Raw genomic sequence first — 23,177 nt, forward strand, 5'->3', positions numbered from 1 at the left:
GGGTAGAGCCCTCGCTCAAAAGGCACTTCGACAAGGATACTACTGGCCAACGATGAAGACAGAGGCCGTCGAGCTCGTCAGAAAATGCGACAAGTGCTAGAAGCATGCCAATATCCACCATCAGCCTGCTGCCGACCTCAAGTATCTCGCCAGTCCATGGCCCTTCGCCCAATGGGGCATCGACCTTCTGTGGCCATTCCCACCAGTGACAGGTGGGAGAAAATTCCTAGTGGTGGCAGTAGATTACTTCACAAAGTGGATAGAAGCTGAACCTCTAGCAACAGTTATAGCACGAAACATACAGAACTTCTTTTGGAAGAACTTAGTATGTCGCTTCGAGCTACCTCGGGTACTGATCTTCGACAACGGCAAACAGTTCGAGGATATCAAGTTCCAAGAATGGTGCCAAAGTATGGGAATTAGCCAGAACTTTACGTGGTCGCACACCCGCAGGCAAATGGCCAAACAGAAGTAATGAACAGAGCCATCCTCCGCGGACTGAAAGCATGACTAGACCGAGCTAAAGGGTTGTGGGCGGACGAGCTACCAAGTGTTCTACGGGCTCACCGAACCACGGAAAAAACTGTCACAGGAGAGACCCCCTTTAATCTCACCTACGGCACTGAAAAGGTAATCCCGGCAGAAATCGAAGTACCTACGCTGCGACTAGAAGCATACGACGAGCAGACAAACAAAGACGAGTTACGCACCAACCTCGACCTACTGGACGAGGTGAGAGACCTCGCGCACATCCGAACTGCGGCCTACCAGCAAAAGGTAGCTCGGTACTATAACGCCAAAATAAAGAAGAGGAACTTCCGCGTCGGCGACCTGATTCTCCGTAAGGTCATGGTACCCGAACCCGGCGTAGGAAAACTCGGACCAAATTGGGAAGGACCCTACAGAGTAAAGAAAGCACTCGGGGGGGCATACGTGCTCGAAACCCTAAAGGGAAAACAAGTACCCCGAGCATGGAACATTGTCAACCTCGGGCAATACTACCTATAGACCGCCAAGCAAAGTGGATAAAATCACCACCAAAGCCTGCGGGCTAGGATGTCGAGCTAACGAAGGAACCTCGGCACAAGCAAGCAAAGAAAAGTCAGCCAAAGACAAAACGGAGACAACGAACTAAAAGGAACCCGGGCAGAAAATAGGCCGCGCGAATGCGGTAACCCAGGCAGAAAACAGGCTGCGGGAGTGCAGTAACCCGGGCAGAAAACAGACCGGACGTATAGTCAGTTCGGCAAATACGTTCAGTTCGGCAAATATGCTCAGTTCGGGAGAAAGAATAACCAGCACTTAAACAAGTCATTCCATTTCAAAAGTAGGGTAGTACAAAAAAATAATAATTTACAAGCCCGGAGCTACTTCCTCATCATCAGAAAGCACTTCAACAAAACCCGAAGGCCCCGCCTCGCCCTCGGAGTCTGGCTCGGCGTCAGCAGCATTAGCCATCTCCTGAGTTATGCGCGAAGTGGATATGGCGCTAACATCGAGCTCGGGGTACGTATTCCGAATCATCCACCGGCTTAGTTTAAAACCCCTCCTATATGAATCCACCATCAGATCTTCAAAACCCGGCGAAGCAATGTACTCATCGACGGCCTTCCTCTTGGCATCTTCGATACCTTGAGAAAATATCTGCGTCCTCTCCTTGATGTCCTCCTGAAGATACTCGACCTGTTGCTGCAGATCCAGCCTCAAGTCCGACATGTGCTTCACCACCACTCCCATGGCCTCGGCATCTCTCTGAGACCTCGCCTGCCTGATCCGGGAAAAACGAGCAGTCTCTTCGGCAGCACGAGCAGCCTCCTCGGCAGCACGATGAGCCTCATCGGCAGCTCGCGCCTGCCTCGAGCTCCTCTCCACCTGAGCCGCCAAGGCGTGAATAGAAGAATTCACCTACCAAAAGAGACCGAACGATCAAAAGAACCAACAAAACAAAATCCAAAAAGCTTTAAAAAAGGAGAACACTTACCACCATGGCATGGGTAACGGCACGGCAGGCCACTTGATGTAGAGGGAGATCAGTCCACGCCGCGACCTCCTCGGGGAAGATAGCCTCTTTACTCTTTTGAAGAGCATAGGTCGGCGTCAACACACTCATGAAATCCCCCGGGGCCCCCGAGCCCGAGGGCCCAGCTTGCGTATGAGCAGACCCGGAGTAAGCAGGAGCACCGGAGTATGTAGGAGCCCCTGTGTATGTAGTCTCAGCATAACGGCCCCCTGCCGGCTCCTGCATCGGAGGGACCATCTCGGGCTCCCTGGGCGGATCTTCTGGTTGATAGCCCGGCACCTCGGGCTCCGCATCCTGGGCATCTCGGCGCGAGTTTGCTTGGCAACCCGCTTTCTCCTCTTCATACCTTGAAACAAGTGCCCACCCCGGGTCCCTCGCAAATCCATCACACATGCGAAAAGAAGTTCGCCATCAGTAAAAAGCAAGAAAGACAACAAGATAAGAGTCTCTAAGTGAAGAACCTACCCAAACTCAGGCCGACCGCAATGAGCTTGGCCTCCGTCAGATACTATTGACACTTCAGCCCAAGTCGTGCCCATTGCCGGAGGCCCTTCGCCGTCTCTTTGTCAAGCGTGACCCCGGAGTCAGGAGCGGCCATCCCCCACCCGGTCTGAAAAGGCCACCCCAGCACAGTTCGCACCCCGAAATAGTCCCGCTTCCATGCTGGGACCTTATTGGGGAGCTCGTGTAAAAGCTTAAAGCCCGGGCGAGGAGACAGGTAGTAAGCCCGCCTACGCCCGGGGAGGGGACCCGCTTGCTTCTTAAGCATCAAGATTGAAGAAAAAATCTCCAAGTCCAACGGAAAGCTCTCGTCGCAAAATAAGGAGATTGTCCCCACCAAGTTTCAAATGGAATTCGGGTGAAGCTGGCCGACCGTCAAATGGTTCAAGACTTCAACAAAGAGGGGATGGAAAGGCAACCGCAGCCCCGCGGCGAGCTGCTCCCGGAATATCATGATCTCATCAGGACCGTGTTCCCAAGGAAAGCTACCCAAAGGTATGAAATAAGCATACTCCCCGGGCAAGTTATAGTAAGTAATGAGGGATTGGAGCCCCTCGGGCGTCATGGTCGAAGGGCCGAACTTGTCTAACATCCGACCCCGACGAGAGGTGGACGCCAAACTACCCGAAGCGCCACAGCCTACGAGCTCGAATTCTTCCTCGAGATCTACCTCCGGCTCGCTAAGGCTATCGGGGGATGCAACTCGGTTCGTAGAACCTGCATCAGACCCGCTGAAAGGACTATCTGTGCCATCCGAGCTAGACATCGGGAATGATGAGATCCAGGAAAGTACTCACTCAGACAAAAGCTGTAGACCACAGAAGCTCGGACGAGCGGAAGACCTTGAGCGCAAACTGAAAAAATCTGGAAGCGAACTGGATGCGAGCTGAAGCTCAAATGCGAGCTCGAGAGAAATACAAAAGTGACAACAACTGGGGTCCCCCCCCCCCCGCTATTTATACTCACAGTGACCGAAAGGCAACGGCTTAGATCAAAGCCAATCCGACGGCCAACAGACGCACTGACCGCACGTCCCCCGAGACCGAGACGTGATTGGCGCACGTCTTTCTGAAACTGACAGCGCCGGCGCACATCCTTTCAAAACTGATGGAACGCCTGCGCACGCCTCCTCAAAAAAAAAAAGGCAGCAACACGTCTTTTTCAAATTTGAAAAGACGCCCGCTATCGCGCCCCCCAAGTGGCGCGCCTTTTTGAAATTTCGAATTAACGCACGCGCCACCACATCTATCAGCGTTTAGACAGGCTGGCGCGCTTCCTGCCTAAATGGACGCTTGAAGAAGCCCAAGAAACCCTGACAACGCACCTCACGCCAGCAGAACCAAGATTCAAAGTGCAGGACAAATCTACCTGACACCTTGCGAACTCCCCACGCCAGGGCAAGACCCTTAGCACGAGGAGTTGGGGGCAATTGATGAAGGAAGGTTTGGCCCGACCTCGCAAATCACGCCACATGGCAAAAAACAAGTAAGCTTGGCACTTAAAACAGCGTACCGAGGGTACAAACACCAAAGGGAAGAGACCAGCAGTCCGAACTCCCTACGAGAAGCCCGAACTCCCTACTTAGAGCTCGAACTCCCTACGAGGAGCCCGAACTCTCCCTTTGGCCCCGAGTCATACAAAGCAAAGACCCAAACTGGCCCGTCTTATGACAGTTCGGGGCCCCCCTTACCCGAACTCAAGACTTCGCCTCACGCACCTTTCCAGGCACTTCGCTTCCGGAGCATTGAACTGGACGAGCCACACCGTACCTGACACCAAAGAAGTCCGTATCTAGGGGCGGCGCACCTGACTGACTCAGGATCTGACGCTTGACGGCCGCATTTCAAACGGCCGCCTACTACTGTCACCTGTCACCGCTACCTCCAGTTATAGAGACGGCTCCGACAAAAAGAGCAGTGACGGTTCTGCCCCAGCAGAGCCGATGACGCCCGAACTGGTAGAAGCACGGAAATACTCATTCCCGACCTGACAGGAGTCTAGGAGTGAGTGCGCGAGGTGGTTATAAAAGGCTCTCCACCCCCAAAGATGAGGTATGCAAACTTTGCGCTATCTGGTTTTATCTTGCCTTTGAAGGATTCTAACTTCAACTTCGGAGCTTTTACACCGGGTTCTCCTCGGAGCTTCCTCATCTCCTCCGTTTCAGGTTTCCTGCTACTCAGTTCAGAGGCAAGGTCGTTGACAGCTAAGACCGGCCAGATTGTGCATCATCATATAGTGTGGGAGGTTTTGACATTTTGAACATTTATAACTCTAGTGGAATTGAGAAATCTGCATTGGGACTGCCCACTTTTCCGTTATCATTTATGGGGAGATGTTGGCCTTGGCCTTGGGAGCAAATCTGATCTCCAATAGAAAATTTTGTTTTTGGCGAAAATTTTGAATTCCATCACATCTTTGAGCTTTGCTTTGAGTTTTCCGACCACAATTCCACACGACTTACAGTAAATCAAAGAACCCACCGGCCACCAGATTAAACTAAAAAGTCAATCTAGATTGGAATAAATTATAGTAGTCTAGAAGTTCCCTGTTCCCAAAATAGTTTGATGTATTGAAAACAGATTTTAGCAAAGTTTTCCAGTACAAGGATAAGGAGATACATACAATTAATTAATAACTTCTACACAAAAGACCCATCAAGAATGCTCAACAGAAGACTCTATATATGGACCTCCTTCATTTGTGGCAGACACGTGCTGTGGGCATGGTGACACAGATTGGAGCATATTTCTTCAGTGCTTCCGGGGTCCCAATCTTTGGATCTTCAGCAACCGCAACACCTGCGATGGAGTAAACAGCGGCAGCTGCAGCAGCAAACATCAAGTCCCTCCTCCCATTGCTGCTCCCTTTGTCGTTGTTGTTGGTGGTGTTGGTGGTGCAACTCAGTTTGACTTGTTTACCGTCGGCAGCCCTTGCAGCTTTAGCAACAATTAGACCTCGCCGGGAAGTCGTCGAAATCCGCTCGGAGGCGGTAATGCCGCCCAGGAAGGAGGCTGTCATGGTGACTGAAGCCATTTCTGCAATTTGGTTGCACTCTCTACCTTCTCCCTGCTACGCCACACACACGCTTTTGGATGCACACGGATGGAGATGAAGTGTCAGTGTTTAAGGGATGCCAATAACAGGAGGAGAGGCTGACAGAAGGCCATCCATAATCTTATCTTAAGGTTTGTTTGGACCAATTGATGACAACCACGTGTTGCATTATCTTGGGAAATGGTGATTGGCATGGAACGGTCCAATTATTTGGTTTAAATGAATGGCCCATTTTGATTTAAAAAATTATAAAAATTAAAAACGGCCAAAAATCATTATATAAGTCAACGATTTAACCACTTGGGTGAGTGGATTATTGACTAAATCAATGGTTTGTGACTAAAAAGTAGTTTTAGGGTGAAACAGAACTAATTACCTGATCAATTCCTGATTTTTTCAATTCGACCAATCGGTCCGTTCCAGTTTTAAAAATCATTTTCAATTCAGCCCTCATTTGTTTTTACTTACCTGGGTAAGGTTCGAGGTAAAATTTGCCTAGGTAAGGTTTCAACGTATTTGTATAATACAAGTTATCTAGGTAAAGAAAGAGGTGAAACGTGAGAGAAAGAAAGTATTATTAGCGTGCAGGTAAAGTGTTTATCCACCTTTTAGGAGGATATTAATGGGGCACAATAGCAACAAATGAATGCAATAGTCGTGATCAATTTATCAATTGACCAATTGACTCCAATTAAATCTATACTACCTATAAAAGAGCGAATGCCCCTTTTTTCTGGAATTTTTATTAGACTTTTTTTATCCCCTTTGTCTAAGTATACAACAAGCATAAAAGGGGTATATATGTTCTTTACTCTCATTTCAGAAACTGTCCACTTATAACCATTTAGAAACTGCTCGCTTATAACTGTTTTGAAACTGCTCATGAATTATAAGTAGTTTTGTGTTAGAGATATCACCAATGTGTATGTTTTTTTTCAAAACAGAAACAACTATTGGCATATGACCTCTTGTATTCTCAGTTTTCACTTCTCAGCCTTTAAAAAAAATAGATATCAAAATAACTGTTTTTCTTTGCGGCATGGCAAGGAATTTAAGCAAGTAGATGCTGCTTTGTATTGTGGTCATTTATTTAATAAATGGTTTGTATGAAATTTAAGAAAAATGGTTGATAAATGTATTGTAATAATATTGTTTGACAGTGGCACCATTAGATGCCATTATGTGACGGTTCAACACAGGCTTAGCCTTGCCTACGCTTGGCAGGCTTACGTTAGGGACATCACCATCATTTTTGCCTGTAAGATTTTTTGGAGAACTGATGTCATCTTCAGGTAGACCACCAAAAGCTTAACGTACTCTTTGAGGAGGGGTGGTCGACCTCCTTGGGTGCCTAACCTTGGCACTCCTAGACCATCATTCCCTTGTGGGGCGGCCCTGGTTAACGGCTAGCATGGCTACCAGGGTTCCTCATGGGCGCACACTTGCTCATGGGGACAGTGTTGGACCGGCACTGCACTGCCGACATTCAAGGGAGGCTTGGCATGCGGGCCTGGCTCAAGCATGACCCTTCACCACGCCAGCCCCTTGCCCAAGCTGAGTGAGCTACCCCGTTACCTCTAGCGCACGGGTGTGTTCGGCCCAAGTGGTTGCCTATCATCATGGCACACAGGTGCCTGTCATCATCGACATTCAGGAGACCCATCACATCGGTGCCCAGTCACCTCTTCGGCACATAGTCGCCTTGCATTATGGTTGTCCCCCTTTAGCACGTAAGCGGCGCCTCCCAAGGACCGGTCTGAGCCAGAAGAGTGCCCCGACCATTGGACTTGAGGTCATGATCCAGTGCTACTAACTTTGGTGGAGCCATCCCATCGGGCAACTCCTAGCCTATAAGCGCATAAAGGCTTATCCTAGCCTAACTTGGCTAGGACGCCGCACAGGTTTCTTCCACTGTAGAACTACCCCCGTGACAGTTGGTATCAGAGCCAGTTGGCTAATTGCAGCAGTAGTTGGTTTTCAGCAGATTAGCCTAGAGCTAGTTGAAGCGGTCATTACGACAAGCAGCATTTCGTGGGGTGCGGTCCCTGGGAACTTCCACCCAGGATCGAGCAGATTTCAAATCAGGCCTGGCAAGAGGCCATTTTATTGTTCACGTTCCCATTCCAATGACCCTAAAACAGCTTCCTTTGCGGGTGCAGACGCAATGGTTGTTGTCCTCATGCGGGGGTAGACGCGGGGGCCTTGTTAGGAATGTGGTTACGCTAGCCGTTGGAGCATGGCGGCCCTACACCAGCAATGTATCAGGTGGACATGCTCAGTTTTCAGGCAGAACACTTGTAGCAGTAGAAGCTCATCAGAAGGCGAGTGCATGTTTGACAACATCATGGGTAAAAGTTGCCACCACTCGCATAGATTGCGGTCAGGTCTCCTTGAGGCAGCAGCAGTGGGGCCCCCTCGGAGTGAAGATGTAGCCCGAGTCGGCGAGGCGAAGCGTAGTTTCGAGGGCCCAGAGAGCATAAGCCATGGCTAGGTTTGAGTAACCCGAATCAGCGAGGTGAAGTCTACAAGCCAGCATGGTGAAAGGGTACCCAGGTCATCGCCAACATGAGGAGTAAACCTATCAGCATGTTCAGTAGCATCACTGAAAAGCTACCAAGAAGACGGTCGAGCCTTGAGGTAAGATGATAAATGGGGCGGACCTCCATGAAGCACCATACATATTTTTTCGAGGGCCCTTCTTTCACAGTTCAATGGCATAGCCAATGCGCGGTTTGAGTAACCTCAACAGTGAGGGTGAAGTCTAGGTAGGCCGGCATGGTGAAATGGTTTTGTCCCCATAAATGGACACCAACATCGGTAAGACCTGGGTTGACCAGGTGAGCCCTGGAACTGGTGGAGAAGTGGATGGCGCGGGACACAGACACCCATTCACAAGAAGACCATTGTCGAGGACGACAATGGATTGAGTGGGAGAGCCTGTGACGGTTTAACACAGGCTTAGTCTTGCCTACGCTTGGCAAGCTTACGTTAGGGACATCACCGTCATTTTTGCCTATAAGATTTTTGGGAGAACTGATGTCATCTTCAGGCAGACAACCAAAAGCTTAACGTACTCTTTGACGAGGGGTGGTCGACCTCCTTGGGTGCCTAACCTTGGCACTCCTAGACCATCATCCCCTTGCAGGGCGGCCCTGGTTAACGGCTAGCATGGCTACCAGGGTTCCTCATGGGCACACACTTGCTCATGAGGACAGTGTTGGACTGGCACTGCGCTGCCGACATTCAAGGGAGGCTTGGCATGCGGGCCTGGCTCAAGCATGACCCTCCACCACGCCAGCCCCTTGCCCAAGCTGAGTGAGCTACCCCGTTGCCTCTAGCGCATGGGTGTGTTCCAGCCCAAGCGGTTGCCTATCATCATGGCACACAGGTGCCTGTCATCATCGGCATTCAGGAGACCCATCACATCGGTGCCCAGTCACCTCTTCGGCGCATAGTCACCTTGCATTATGGTCATCCCCCTTTAGCACGTAAGTGGCGCCTCCCATGGACCGGTCTGAGCCAGAAGAGTGCCCCGACCATTGGACTTGAGGTCATAATCCAGTGCTACTAACTTTGGTGGAGCCATCCCATTGGGCAACTCCTAGCCTCTAAGCGCATAAAGGCTTGTCCTGGCCTAACTTGGCCAGGACGATGCACAGGTTTCTTCCGCTGTAGAACTACCCCCGTGATAATTAGGCATTATTAAGCTGAAAAGTATATAAGCATCTTAGTGTTGAGGAAACATTAAAAATGAAACTTATTGCAATGATTAACTCTCACACAAACTTAAATAAATGTTTATTTAATAAATTAATATTCTACCAAAGAACATTTTAGAATAAATACCCATGTGGTAAACTGACACAATTTTACAAGTAAATGACAGCAAAATTAAATCCATCTAAATCTCCTGCCCACTAGAATCTTATATACATTGGGAACATCAACCTATAAACGGTAATATATAAATACATAATATGTTTTCAATGTGCGGCTGTAATGATTTGTGAGTAGGTGTGGGTAGGGTGGTTGTGGGTTGGAGATCCAAACACAACTAAACACCATCTAATTGACCTATTAGAAGTATGAAGTCATTAAAATTTACAACCAGTAAATACCCAGAACTTGCAGAGATTAAAAAGCTTGACCATCAATCGAACTGAGTTGAAGTCTGGATTTTTGAACAACCCTAGCAAGTGATCCATTAAAGAGATAATCATTTGATTTTTTAACTTGCTGCAATCCAAATTAATTTGGCCATCCACTGATCCACCAAGTGAGCTCTGCTAAAGATGAGCTTCTAAAGTGGTGGGTCGAAGAGTAAGATGAGTGCAACGAAATGAAGCTAAACATTGGGCTAGACGAGTTAGCATTTGTAACCAAAGGTTTTGATGTTTTAAATTTTCAATGGTGTTTAGGATGCGTTCGGAAATAATGCAAATAAGTGTGAATGCAAATATGTAAAGTGTAAAACGGATCATATAAATTGTAAAGTTGGGTTAATTTTGCATTGATAAATTTATTCTCTTACAAAATAGATTTTTTAATTGTAATGGATGCAAACATGAATTCTAATAAAGCATGTCTTTTTTTTATCAAAAGCCCAGTTGAGTGCAACTGTGCAAATTCACCTTTTTTTTATTGATGTACTTTTACATCTTATTATCAATGTAAATATGAATTAGAAAATGTGTTTTCTGACATTTGTCAATGCATAAATGTAATGTTGTCAAATACAGGCAAAAGTAAATCATAGTGCAAATTTACCCTGAACTGGGATTTACACTCCATTATATCATTTCCATAGCCTTACTTTTTTTTTTAGGCTCTCTTTACTAATTGACCATATTGACGAGTCCGAATCTGCTCTTCACAGAGCGTGCCTCACACCCACCGGCCGGATTGTGCACCATCAATTGGCGCCGTCTGTGGGAAACGCTTCTAAAAGCCTCCCTCTAAAACTCTCATAACCCTTTTTTTCCAAAAAACCCCAACACTCATGGCTTCTTCCAGCAATGCCAGACGTGGCATGGAGATGAACACCACTGGGAACAACTTCAAGTCCCTGTGGTGTGCATCGGACAGTTCACTATCCCCCTTCCAGTGGATGGGATCCCCAGCCTAAATGCGCCACGAATAGTGGCACCCGTAAACCTTCCCGCCATAAACGTCCCCTTTCCTCTCCCTGTTGAAACATCCTTTACCGAACCAACTGTTGTCCCCCTGGCGACCAGCCAGAACCAGTTTGGTGACTTGATGCAATGCATGCGGGCAATGCAAGCCCAAATGCAACAGTTCTAGCAGCATCAGCTCCAGCAGCACCAAGTACTGCACCACATCTCTCAGTATCACTATCAGCAGCAGTTCCCCCAACTGCCTTTGAACCAACCATAGCTTCCACCTCGGCACCCTGCTCCAAAGCCGGTTAAGCCCTCCCCTCAGGGTGGACGCCATCACCGAGGAGAAGCCTCCCAACTTCAAAACCCCCCCAAGAGCCAGGCCTCATCCCCGGGCCGAGGGGAAAGAAAAATCACCCCCACCTCGCAACTCGCCGACAGGTCGGGAACCTCGCCCGCCAAGTCAGTACCTCGGCACTCCAAGTCTGAGCTCCCGCTAACAGAGAATCGATTCAGCATCCTAGCGGCGGACTACCAACAGTCTGGGCCCATCGAGCTCAGCAACACAGAGGCCAGCAGCGCTAGTACCAGGCCCACTCAGCAACGAAGACGCCGGCGAAGTCGTCGAACTGCCACCCGTGTCCTGCCCGAGCTCAGAGGTAAAGAAGAGACAAGCTCGGACGAGGTAAAAGTTGCCCCTATTCTCTCAGTTCCTTCCCCCCTCTCATCAGAACTCCTTGCAGTCCCCATGCCTAGAGACTTCAAGCTCCCCCCTTTAGACAAGTATGATGGGTCCTTCGACCCCAACGACCACGTCCATGCCTTCCAGTCCCAAATGCACCTAGCTAGGGCCAGTGAATCGTGCATGTTCGTGGCCTTCACCACCGCCTTCAGGGGGGTGGCCCGCACCTGGTACAAGAACCTGGCCCCCGGGTCAATAAGAAGCTGGACCCAGTTCGTGCAGGTCTTCACCGCACACTTCGTTACCAGCAAGCGGTGCCCCAAAACCGAGGAAAGCATCTTCGGAGTAGTCCAAAGGGAAGGAGAGTCCATCCAGGGCTACATCAAGCAGTTCAATGACGCGTGCTTGCAAATACCGTGACTGGACCCCGCGGTGCAGCTCGCGGCGGCCAAGAGAGGAGTAACACACGAGGAGTTCAAATGGCACGTGGTAGCTAGCCAGCCCACGACCGTAGCCGAATTCCTCAAGCTCGCGGATAAGTTCATGAGAACAGATGAAGAGATCAACCAAATGACCGAAAGCGGGATCGAGAAAAGGAAGAGGGAAGGCGAGCCCTCCAACCCAGTTGACAAAAGAAAAAACCCGGCCCAGGAGACGAAGCCGAGCCAGCCGTTTCGAGCTCCCTTACCAGCTCGGACGGACTACACACCCTTAAACGCGAGGCGGACCGAGATCTTGATGACAATCAATGACGCCCCATACGTAAAATGGCCACCTCGCCTAAAAGGGAACCCAAACGAGAGAAATAAAAACTTGTACTGCAGTTTCCATAGAGATCACGGTCATAGTACCGAACAGTGTAATAATCTCCGGGGCGAGATAGATGGACACATCCGTCGCAGGTACTTGAGAAATTTTGTACAGCATAATAATAATAATAATAATAATAATAATAATAATAATAATAATAATAATAATAATAATAATAATAATAATAATAATAATAATAAGACAGGTCGGCAAGGGGAGCACGGAAGGGATGCCCCTGAATCCAACAGCAGGCCAGCCGAACCGTCGCAAAGACAGCCTCCGGAAGAGAGGCCAGTTCGGGGAACCATCCACATGATAGTGGGAGGTTCGGTGGTAGCAGGTTGTACTTCGGCAGCGGCACGGGCATCAGTTCGCGAAGCTGCCCGAGAAGAACAGAACCCTCCGAAGAGGTCGAAGATGGGGGAACCGATTTTCTTCACGGAAGGCGACAAGAACCTCGGTGCTTCTGTCCAGGAACCTCTACGATCCAAACTGGTAAGTTTCTTACTTCAAAATTTAGATATTTTTGCATGGTCCGCGACCGATATGCCCGGTATTGACCCCAGCCTTATAACTCACAAACTTAATACAAACCCTGTAGTCAGACCCATTAGACAGAAGAAACGCAACATAGCCCCAGAGCGTTGGAGGGCGGTCGACGAGGAGGTCGAAAAGCTCCTCGCAGCAAACTTCATAAGGGAAGTTCATTACCCGAGCTGGGTAGCCAATCCAGTGCTGGTGAAAAAGGCAAACGGCAAGTGGCGCATGTGCGTCGACTACACCGACCTCAACCGAGCTTGCCCGAAAGATTGCTTCCCCCTCCCCATAATTGACCGCCTAGTGGATGCGACCTCAGGACATGAGTTGCTAAGCTTCTTGGATGCCTACTCGGGCTACAACCAAATCAGGATGGACCAGTCCAATGAGGAAAAAACCACCTTCATAACCGAGTTCGACCTGTACTGCTACAAGGTCATGCCCTTCGGACAGAAGAATGCTGGGGTGACCTTCCAAAGACTTGTGAATAAGTTGTTTCAGCCCTTAATTGGCACGAAAATAGAATGTTATGTAGACGACATGGTCGTCAAGACACAGTTTTCACAGGAATTAATACAAGACTTAGATTTTGTCTTCCAAATTCTGCGTCAATTTAGCATGAAACTGAACCCAAACAAGTGTGTCTTCGGTGTCACCTAGGGTACATTGTCAACTGGCGTGGTATTGAGGCCAACCCGGACAAGATAAAGGCCATCCTAGATATGAGACCACCCCGAAAAGTAAAAGAGGTTCAGAGGTTAAACGGCCGCATAGCCGCTCTGAGCCGCTTCATGTCCAAGTCGGCAGACCGCTGTCTACCTTTCTTTAAAGCAATCAAAGGCAAAGGGTTCGAATGGACCTGAGACTGCCAGCTCGCGTTCGACGAGCTAAAAAACTACCTCGCTAGTGTGCCGATTAACCAGGCCCGAGGAGGGCGAGGTCTTAGAACTGTACCTCTTGGCAAACGACGAGGTGGAGTTTGGTACTAATAAAAGAAGTAGATCGGGTCCAACGACCCATCTATTATGTTAGTAAAATTCTGCAGGGAGCAGAGACGAGATACCCGCAGATAGAAAAACTAGCATACGCATTGGTAATTGCAGCTCGGAAACTCCGCCCATATTTCCAAGCTCACACTGTCATCATCTTGACTGACAAACCTCTGAGGCAAGTCTTACTCAAGCACGAGGTTTCCGGTCAGCTGACGAAGTGGGCCATCGAGCTCAGCGAGTACGACCTCTAGTATAAGCCACGAACTGCTATTAAGGCCCAAGCCTTAGCAAATTTTATCGCAAAGTGCACGTTCAGCCTCGAAGTCCCTAGGCCGGTTGAGCCCGAGATCCTCAGTTCGGGTGAGCCCAGAGCTCCCAAGCCAATAGAGTCTAAACCCCATGAAGTAGCAGCCAAGGTGGCATCTCTCCTAGTTAGGCCAAACGCAAACTGGGATGAGGAACCCTGGATCCTTCACGTAGATGGCGCCTCGAACCAACAAGGCAGCGGGGCTGGAACGCACAGCTCGGGTGGCATAAAATTGGAATACGCACTACGCTTTGAGTTCACGGCATCCAACAACGAGGCGGAGTATGAGGCATTGATAGTCGGGCTGAACCTAGCGCAAAAGGTAAGAGCAAAACACATAGTTATCTGCAGAGATTCTCAGCTTGTGGTCAACCAGGTTACGGGCGAATACGAAGCACGCGAGCTGACTATGATCACCTACTTTGCAAAAGTAAAGGAGGCTCTGCTCAACTTCCAGTCACACTTCATCAGGCAAATCCCGAGGTCAGAGAACACTGAGGCCGACGCCCTGTCCCGGTTAGCCAGCATGAGTCACAACGCCATGAGAACCATGTACATAGAGGACTTACCTCGGCCTAGCATTCTCGGTGGGGCAGAGGAGGTCGCTCCCGTCCTTGAAGCAGAGTCGAGCTGGATCGACCCACTCGCGAGCTTCTTGCTAGATGGAACCCTCCCTGCGGACCGCAATGCAGCCAAGATGGTGCAGCGCCAGGTTGCCAAATACGTCATAATAGACGAACGGCTATACCGACGGTCCTACACGGTCCCTTACCTGCATTGCTTGCGACCTGCCGAAGCCGAGCTCGTACTCCGCGACACTCATGAAGGTCTGTGCGGCGGACACTTGGGGGGCAGAGACCTCGCCCAAAAGGTACTTCAACAAGGGTACTACTGGCCAACAATGAAGGCAGAGGCCGTTGAGCTCGTCAGAAAATGCGACAAATGTCAGAAGAATGCCAATATCCACCATCAGCCTGCCGCCAACCTCAAGTATCTCACCAGCCCATGGCCCTTTGCGCAATGGGGCATCGACCTCCTGGGGCCATTCCCGCTAGCAACAGGTGGGAGGAAGTTCCTAGTGGTGAAGGTAGATTACTTCACAAAGTGGATAGAAGTTGAACCTCTTGCAACAGTTACAGTCCGAAACGTACAGAACTTCTTTTGGAAGAACATAGTATGTCGCTTCGGGTTACCTCGGGTACTGATCTCCGACAATGGCAAACAGTTCGAGGATATCAAGTTTCAAGAATGGTGCCAAGATATGGGAATTCAGCAGAACTTCACATCGGTCGCGCACCCGCAGGCAAACGGTTAGACAGAAGTAATGAATAGAGCTATCCTCCGCGGACTGAAAGCGCGACTAGACCGAGCTAAAGGGTTGTGGGCGGACGAGCTACCAAGTGTTCTATGGGCTCACCGAACCACGGAAAAAACCGCCACAGGAGAAACCCCCTTTAACCTCACCTACGGCACTGAAGCGGTAATCCCGGCGGAGATCGAAATACCTACATTATGAATAGAAGCATATGACGATCAGACAAACGGAGACGAGTTACGTACCAACCTCGACCTACTGGACGAGGTAAGAGACCTCGCGTGCATCCGGACCGCAGCTTACCAACAAAGAGTAGCTCAGTACTACAATGCTAGAGTAAAGAAGCGGAACATCCGCGTCGGCGACCTGGTTCTCCGTAAGATCATGGCACCCAAGCCCGGCGTGGGCAAACTTGGACCGAATTGGGAAGGGCCCTACCGAGTAAAAAGAGCGCTCGGGGGGGGGGCATACGAGCTCGAAACTTTAGGGGGCAAACAAGTACCCCGAGCGTGGAACGTCATTAACTTGAGACGATACTATCTATAGATCACCAAGCGAAGTGGACTAAGTCGCTACCAAAGCCTTAAGGCTAGAACGCCGAGCTAACAAGGACCTCGGCATAGGCAAGCAAAGGCAAAACAGGCCGCACGAGTGCAGTAACCCGGGCAAAACAGATTGGGCATATGGTCAGTTCGGAAAATACGGTCAGTTCGGGAGAGAGAGTGACCAACACTTAACCAAAAGAAAGTCATTCCATTGCAAAATAAGGGAGTGTACATTTCCAAATATATATATATATATATATATATATATATATATATATATATATATATATATCGAGCTCACAGGCCCGGAGGTACTTCTTCACAATCATAAGGCACTTCAACGATACCTGAAGGTCCTGCCTCATCCTCAGAGTCCGGTTCACCGTCTGCAGTGTTGGTCATCTCCTGAGTAATGCGCGAATATCGAGCTCGGGGTACGTATTCCGGATCATCCACCGGCTTAGTTTAAACCCCCTTCTGTACGAGCCCACCATCAGGTCATCAAAGCGTGACGAGGCGATATATTCATCGACGGCATTCTTCTTGGCATCCTCGATGCCTTGAGAAAAGATCTTTGTCATCTCCCTAATATCCTCTTGAAGGTATTCAACCTGATGCTACAAATCCAGCCTCAGGTCTGCCATATGCTTCCCCACAACTCTCATAGCCTCGGTATCTCTCTGAGACCTCGCCAGCCTAGCCTGTGCAGTGCGAGAAGCCACCTCAGCAGCTCGAGAAGCCATCTTGGCAACGCGGGAAGCCTCTTCGGCAGCTCGCGCCCACCTCGAGCTCCTTTCCACTTGGGCCGCCAAGGCATGGATAGAAGAATTCACCTACCAAAAGGAAAAAATAACAAATGATCAAAAGAACGATAGCAAGAAAGATAATAGCAAAGAGCTCGACAAGAAATCGCTGACTTACCACCATGGCATGAGTGGCAGCACGACAAGCTACCTAGTTCAAAGGAAGCCCGGTCCATGCCGCGACCTCCTCAGGGTAAATGGCCTCCCTATTCTTCTGAAGACCGTGGTTCGGCGACAACACGCTTCTGAACCCGCCTTGGGCTCCCGAGCCTGGAGGCCCAGCTCGCGTATAAGCAGACTCAGAGTAAGCGGGAGCCCCCGTGTAAGTAGCCTCGGCGTAAGGGGCCCCTGCCGCTTCTTGTACTGGAGGGGCCATCTTGGGCTCCCTGGGCGGATCCACTGACGGGTAGTCCAGTACCTCTGGCTCCGCATCTCGAAGCAACTCAGCACGAGTTCGTTTGGTGACTCGCTTCCTCCTCTTCATGGCGTGAAATAGGTTGCCACCACAAGTCTTCTCTGCATCCATCACACCTGCAAAAAGAGCTCGACATCAGGAAAACGAAAGAAATGAGCAAAACAAAAGGCAAGCCTATGAGTAAGGAACCTACCCGAACTCAGACCGGCCTCGATGAGCTTGGCCTCCGTCAGATAATGGTGGCATTTTAGCCCAAGTCGTGCCCATTCCCAGAGGCCCTTCACCGTCTCCCTATCAAGCGTAACACCGGCATCAGGGGTAGCCATCCCCCACCCGGTTTGGAACGGCCACCCCATTGCACTTCACACCCTGAAGTAGTCTCGTTTCCACGCCGGGACCTTGTTGGGAAGATCGTGTAAAAGCTTAAACCCCGGGCAAGGAGACAGGTAATACACCCGCCTACGCCCGGGAAAGGGACCCGCTTGCTTCTTAAGCATTAGAATGGAAGAAAAGATCTTCAGGTCTAAAGGCAAGATCTGTTCGCAAAATAGGGAGATTGTCCCCACCAAGTTACGAATAGAATTTGGGTGAAGCTGGCCGACAGTAACGCCTAAGTGGTTCATAACCTCGACAATGAGGGGTGGAAAGGCAGGCGCAACCCAGCAACGAGCTGCTCCCAGAATATCACGTTCTCATCAAGACCGTGTTCCCAAGGGAAACTGCCCGAGGGTATAAAGTAGGTGTACTCCCTAGGCAAGTTGAACTGGGTAATAAGGGAGTGAAACCCCTCAGGCGTCATGGTCGAGGGCCCAAACTAGTCTAACGTCCGACCTCGACGGGAGGAGGACGCCAAACTACCCGAGGCGACTCAGCCTATGGGTTCGAACTCTTCCTCGAGCTCTACCTTGAGTTCACTAGGGCTGTCGGGGGATGCAGCTCGGTTCGTAGAACCTGCATCTAACCCCCTCGAAGAACTGTCTGAGCTATCCGAGCTAGACATCGGGAGGAGAAGGATTCCAGGAAAGTACTCACCCGAAAAAAGCAAACAGACTACGGGAACTTGAACGCGAGCTAAAGATTTGGACGCGAGCTCAAAAAGCAAAACGCAGGAGAATGACAAAGTGACTGGGGTCCCCCACTATCTATACCCATGGTAACTGAAAATCAACGGTTCTGATCAAAGCAAATCCAACGGCCCGTAGTCGCGCTGACCGCACGTCTCCTGAGACCGAGACGTGACTGGCCGCACGTCTTTTAAAACTGAAAGAGCGCTAGCGCACGTCTCCCCGCGTTAAAGGCGGCAGCGGCGCATTTTTTCAAATTTGAAAAGATGCCCGATGTCACGTCTCCCAGCGGCGCGTTTTTTAAAATTTGAAATAAATGCGCGTTGTCACGTCTGTCAGCATTTATAGACGGATTGGCGCATTTCCCGACTTTTTGTGCTCGAGAAACCCGAAAAAATCCTGACGAACGCACACTTTGCTCTATCAGTCAAACCAGTTTGACGTACGGGTCAAATCCACCCGCCACCTCGCGAACTCCCCGCGCCAGGGCAAGTCCCTTTGTGCGAGGAGTGGGGGGCAATTGATGAAGGAAGATTTGACCCGACCTCGTAACCACTCAACACGTGGCAAAGGCAACAGCTCGGCACAACAGTACGCCCAAGGTGCGAGCTCCGAAAAGAGGAACCCGCGGTCCGAACTCCCCACAAGGAGCCCAAGCTCTCCCTTAGACCCCGAGCCTTACGAACACAAAGGGCAACAACCCAAACTGGCCCGCCCCATGGCAGTTCGGGCCACACCTCTATCAGAACTCAAGACTTCACCTCGCACACCACTCCAGCACTTTGCCTCCAAGACGCCGAACTGAACAACCGTACTGTACCTGACACCGAAGGAGTCCGTATCCTGAGGCGGCGCACCTGACTGACTTGGGATCTGACGCTTGACAGCCACACTTCAACGGCCACCTGCCACCGCCATCTCTAGTTACAGAGACGGCTCCGACAAAGAGAGCAGTGGCGGTTCTGCCCCAGCAGAGGTGATGACACCCGAACTGGCAGAAGCGCAGAGGTAATCATACCCGACCAGACAGAAGCTTAGGAGTGAATGCGCGAAGTGGTTATAAAAGGCCCCCTTCCCCCCAAGAAGAGAGGTATGTGATAACTTTGCGCCATCTGGTTTTATCTTGCCTTTGAGAAAATACTAACTTGAGCTTCGGAGCATTCTCACCAGGTTCTTCCCCGGAGATTACTCGCTTTCTCCTCCGTTTCAGACATCTTCTGCTCCAGCCCGAGGCAAGATCATTAACAACTAGGGCCAGCTGAATTGCACACCATCATATCCAATACTTAAAATTGGGTAATAGTGTGCAATACTATACTTTTTTTTTATAATCATTAGGGGGTGAGGAAAAATTTCCAAACTTTTAAATATTTTAAAACACTTCTGTATGGGTGTAATATTTATGCATATCTGGATGCACCAATACTGATAAATTCAATATGCTTTAATTCTTGATTTAGACCAATGCCCTTAATACAATAAATTTGATTTTGAGCCTTTACAGCCCCTTGCAGCTGTGCGGCTATGCTTTTGCACGATGTCCTGCTGATACCATTGTTGACCGTTATAAGTTACAACCTTTGTTGATAAAAGCGAGAAATATCTGGACCCACTTAAAAAAATAAAACAATCCGGAAAAGAGTGACCATTGAGACCAAACGCACCCCTAGTTAGGGTTTACCAGTAAATCGATTCTGAGAAAGAAATTAAGGCTTTGGTTTGAAGGAAAAGGTAGGAAAAGGAAGGGAATGACAGGGAAACCTATACAATGTTTGTAAAGCTTCCCTTATTTTTCCCTTTATTTTCCTTCAAACCAAACATAGCCTAAAGATAGAAAACCACTTCTTCTACTAGTACCACAAGGACAATGAGTAACGACAATCCACTGTATTTACACGCCTGCACTCTGCAGATGATGTGAGCATAACCCATTGTCCAATATTTACCCGACTTGTCCCACCTTGGAGATCTTCTATCTAAGAAATTTAATCAAACGCTTTGGACTGTAAACAGAATCCTATGAATGATCTACATCCACTTCAGCATAGAAGATCTGATAGATGGGGATTGATCAAATTGTGGGATTTACGCCACAGTTTTTTCCTGAGTGTGACTGGACCAGATACATTAGATTTCCCTTCTTAATGGTAATAAAGGGATGAAGAAAGATTACAGATACATGATGGCATACAACAAGTATGGTGCCTACATACATTAACTCAGTCTCACACAAATGATACAGACAGACCAAAGAGAGCTGCAGCAAAAACACTATGAAATATGAATATGGTAGTATTTACCTTCTGGGTTTATGGATATAAAGCTGATGGGTTCCATCCTTCGCTTGTGATCAAAGATCTGAGGCTTCGGACTGCTTCAACTTCCTAATGTCAGCTAGCTTTTACAGGTCATCTGACTACCCATCTCTAATTCTGTCTATTTATCTCCTTACTTCTTTGCTTCTTCTGTGGCTGGCTTTGAGTTCTCCGGCTGTGGTGGTGCAGCTGGATTACCACCATCAATACAGCTTCTGCATTTCCTCTCTACCCACCCTTCTATGTCATTTTCCCCATTTCTGCCAAAATGACGCCCACCGCAAAGCCGAGCAATGATCCCAGCCAAAACGGCAACTATTGTGATCACGGCTAAAACAACTACCAACGTCTCAATCGACCCATGTGTGGAATGATATGAGCTTACGACCAAAGGAGGCCCCTCTTCTGATTGTGGCAGCTTATGATCGTCCAATCTTGACAGCATGTTCCTCGCAAACCTAACCGTGACCATGAAGAACTTGATCTTCCCCAGTGGAAAGCTGAAGCCTCTGGGCTCTGTCTAAAATTTCTCACTTGTGAAAGTAGAAAACTGAGGAGATGAAATATTGAGATAAAAGGCAAAAAGAGACATAGAGCATAGAGAGGTGCATCGGAAGTTGCATCCCTTTTGGACAAAGTTAGCGAGGCATTGAAATTGAAATATGATTCCTTGTGTTATTAAAAATATTTATTTTATTCAAACGTTGGAGACTTTGGGTCTTATTTGTCTAATGAAGATCGTTTTCATTCTTCAACTTTATCTGCTTTGGATTAGCTAACTTGAGTTAGTTGCCTTTTGAAGTGCAGTGGAATAAGGATGGAAGTCTAGGTTGCAGTTCTTGACCCGACCAATCAACCCACTTTCCTTGGGCTGAGTCGGCTTATCCTGACTGGTTTTAATTCTGTTCAGCTTGGGTTCTGCACCATACCGCTATCCAATATCAACCTTCCATGAACCAAACAAAACCATCATCTCTAGTCTCTCTAGTGCGGTTCATCAAATCGATGAAACCGATAATTAACCTGACCCAACTCGATTTGAGTTGATCAATTCTCTATATTTTTTTTCTGTTTCGATTTTACCATTATGCTAACCTGAAAGGTCAGGTTGGTTTTATATTTTAAATTTAATTTTTTTAATATAAAAAAGTGAGAAATTCTCATATTTCTTAATTTTAATTTTTAATAATATCATTATAATTTTTAATTTAAATATTTTAAACTAACAAATCAAACTAATAAATCAATTTAAACCAATATAATTTGAATTGGCCAATTTTCACTAATAATTCGTCGATTTCGGATGACCAATTTTCTAACCCAATTAGGTCAGTTCGATTGGCCAAACAACCTGAAACCAAACTGAACCAAACGCCTCCTCCTAAAGCAAAAGTGAAATGCTAACCCTACAACCAAGTGGTCTTGATTGTGTAGAGTTTGAACCACCTCAGAGTTGGAACAAAGACAGGTTGCAGACAAGACCTTGTTAGTTGTTACTTGTTGGGCAGGTTGAACCGAAAGAGCACTAATGGTACAAGGTTCAACCAACCCAGTTTGGAAAGGGTTAATTTATTCTCAATCTGGTTCAATTTCGAGTAATTGTCGGAGAGTCTGAGACTGGATACGAAGCCGACCCAAATTTTCGTGATCTGTTCTCAGTTCTCACCCTTGGTAAAAGGTCTCATACCATGGTTAAGAACCAAAGTCCAATTGAAAAGGATGGTACCAGTATGCCAGCAATGTCCATTAAATTTTTTTGGTGCGAACCCAGGTGAATAATATTTTGATTTCTTTCACAATTTGTCCTTTGTGATGTTTGTATTTTAAATTGCTTGTGAGTTGTGTCATCCCCAGCCCCTAAGTAAATTGTTTTCTTTTGCAACTTTCCCAAAGCTTGTCCTGAGCGATTTACTACTCTCATGAAAACCTTGAATTTAGGAGACAGAGTCTCTTTGTCCCACCCCTCCCCGTCTGTGTCTTAGAATTCTCCATTACTCCACTACTTAGGGTCTGTTTGGTTTGTGGAAATAAGGGTTTGGCATTGGATTCTAATTATTTAGTTGGGCGAAATCGGGAACCCATTTTCATTTTTGGTAGAATTGCATTCCCCCATTCGAAAAAATGGTCATTCCCTCCCCTCCCTTGTGATTGAAATCCCATTCCACCCGATTTTAATTCTCATTCCAATTCTTATATGAATCAAACAAACTAAGAAAATAGACCATTTCAGTTCTAGGTTCAACAGATTTTGATAACGATTCTAATTCTAATTTTAAACCAAACGGACCTTTAATGTGTATATGTGTTGTGTGAGCATGTGCCACCACTTGATAGATCACAAATATGGAAAGAAGAGGTGCTCAGTGCTCTCAGGCCCTTGCACAGAGCTCTGCAACACAGATTTAAATGGAAAAAAAAAAAAAAACTGAAACACGAGAGAGAAGGTGCTTTCAATGTCCTAAATGTGGTCAGAATTTACTGTAGTTCAGAGTGAAAGGAGGACATGAAATAAGAGTAAAATGAAATACGTTACAGATTTTGAGGAGCCCAAGAAGACAGACATGAAGACTATTCCTTACCCAATATTATCGGCATCTTGACTGAAGCAGCTGCAAAGCATGATTTTTTATTGTTTATGAGTGGACACAAACGGCTACAATGAAATAAAGCGGCATCAAATTGTGCAGAAAAAAACAGTTG

At 48.1% G+C, this 23,177-nt stretch overlaps 3 protein-coding genes across 3 annotated transcripts; all 3 read right to left on the reverse strand.

The window, feature by feature from the left end:
- Positions 1 to 1,204: 1,204 nt before the first annotated feature.
- On the reverse strand, positions 1,205 to 4,929 carry LOC148790118 (uncharacterized). Its single transcript, XM_088891134.1, has 2 exons — positions 1,982 to 4,929; positions 1,205 to 1,905 (listed from the first exon to the last, which is right to left on the reverse strand). Exons 1-2 carry the CDS (start codon positions 2,411 to 2,413, stop codon positions 1,354 to 1,356), a joined length of 984 nt encoding a protein of 327 aa, XP_088747260.1. The 5' UTR covers positions 2,414 to 4,929; the 3' UTR covers positions 1,205 to 1,353.
- A 138-nt stretch (positions 4,930 to 5,067) lies between these two features.
- On the reverse strand, positions 5,068 to 5,641 carry LOC104597393 (photosystem II 5 kDa protein, chloroplastic). The gene has a single exon (XM_010258888.3). It carries the CDS (start codon positions 5,552 to 5,554, stop codon positions 5,216 to 5,218), a length of 339 nt encoding a protein of 112 aa, XP_010257190.1. The 5' UTR covers positions 5,555 to 5,641; the 3' UTR covers positions 5,068 to 5,215.
- Positions 5,642 to 20,610: 14,969 nt separating this feature from the next.
- LOC104597746 (uncharacterized) lies at positions 20,611 to 20,949 on the reverse strand. Its single transcript, XM_010259475.1, has one exon. It carries the CDS (start codon positions 20,947 to 20,949, stop codon positions 20,611 to 20,613), a length of 339 nt encoding a protein of 112 aa, XP_010257777.1.
- Between the last annotated feature and the right edge of the window lie 2,228 nt (positions 20,950 to 23,177).

The sequence above is a fragment of the Nelumbo nucifera genome, chromosome 7, assembly GCF_055504915.1.
Source record: "Nelumbo nucifera cultivar China Antique chromosome 7, China Antique-T2T, whole genome shotgun sequence".
Classification (NCBI taxonomy): domain Eukaryota; kingdom Viridiplantae; phylum Streptophyta; class Magnoliopsida; order Proteales; family Nelumbonaceae; genus Nelumbo; species Nelumbo nucifera.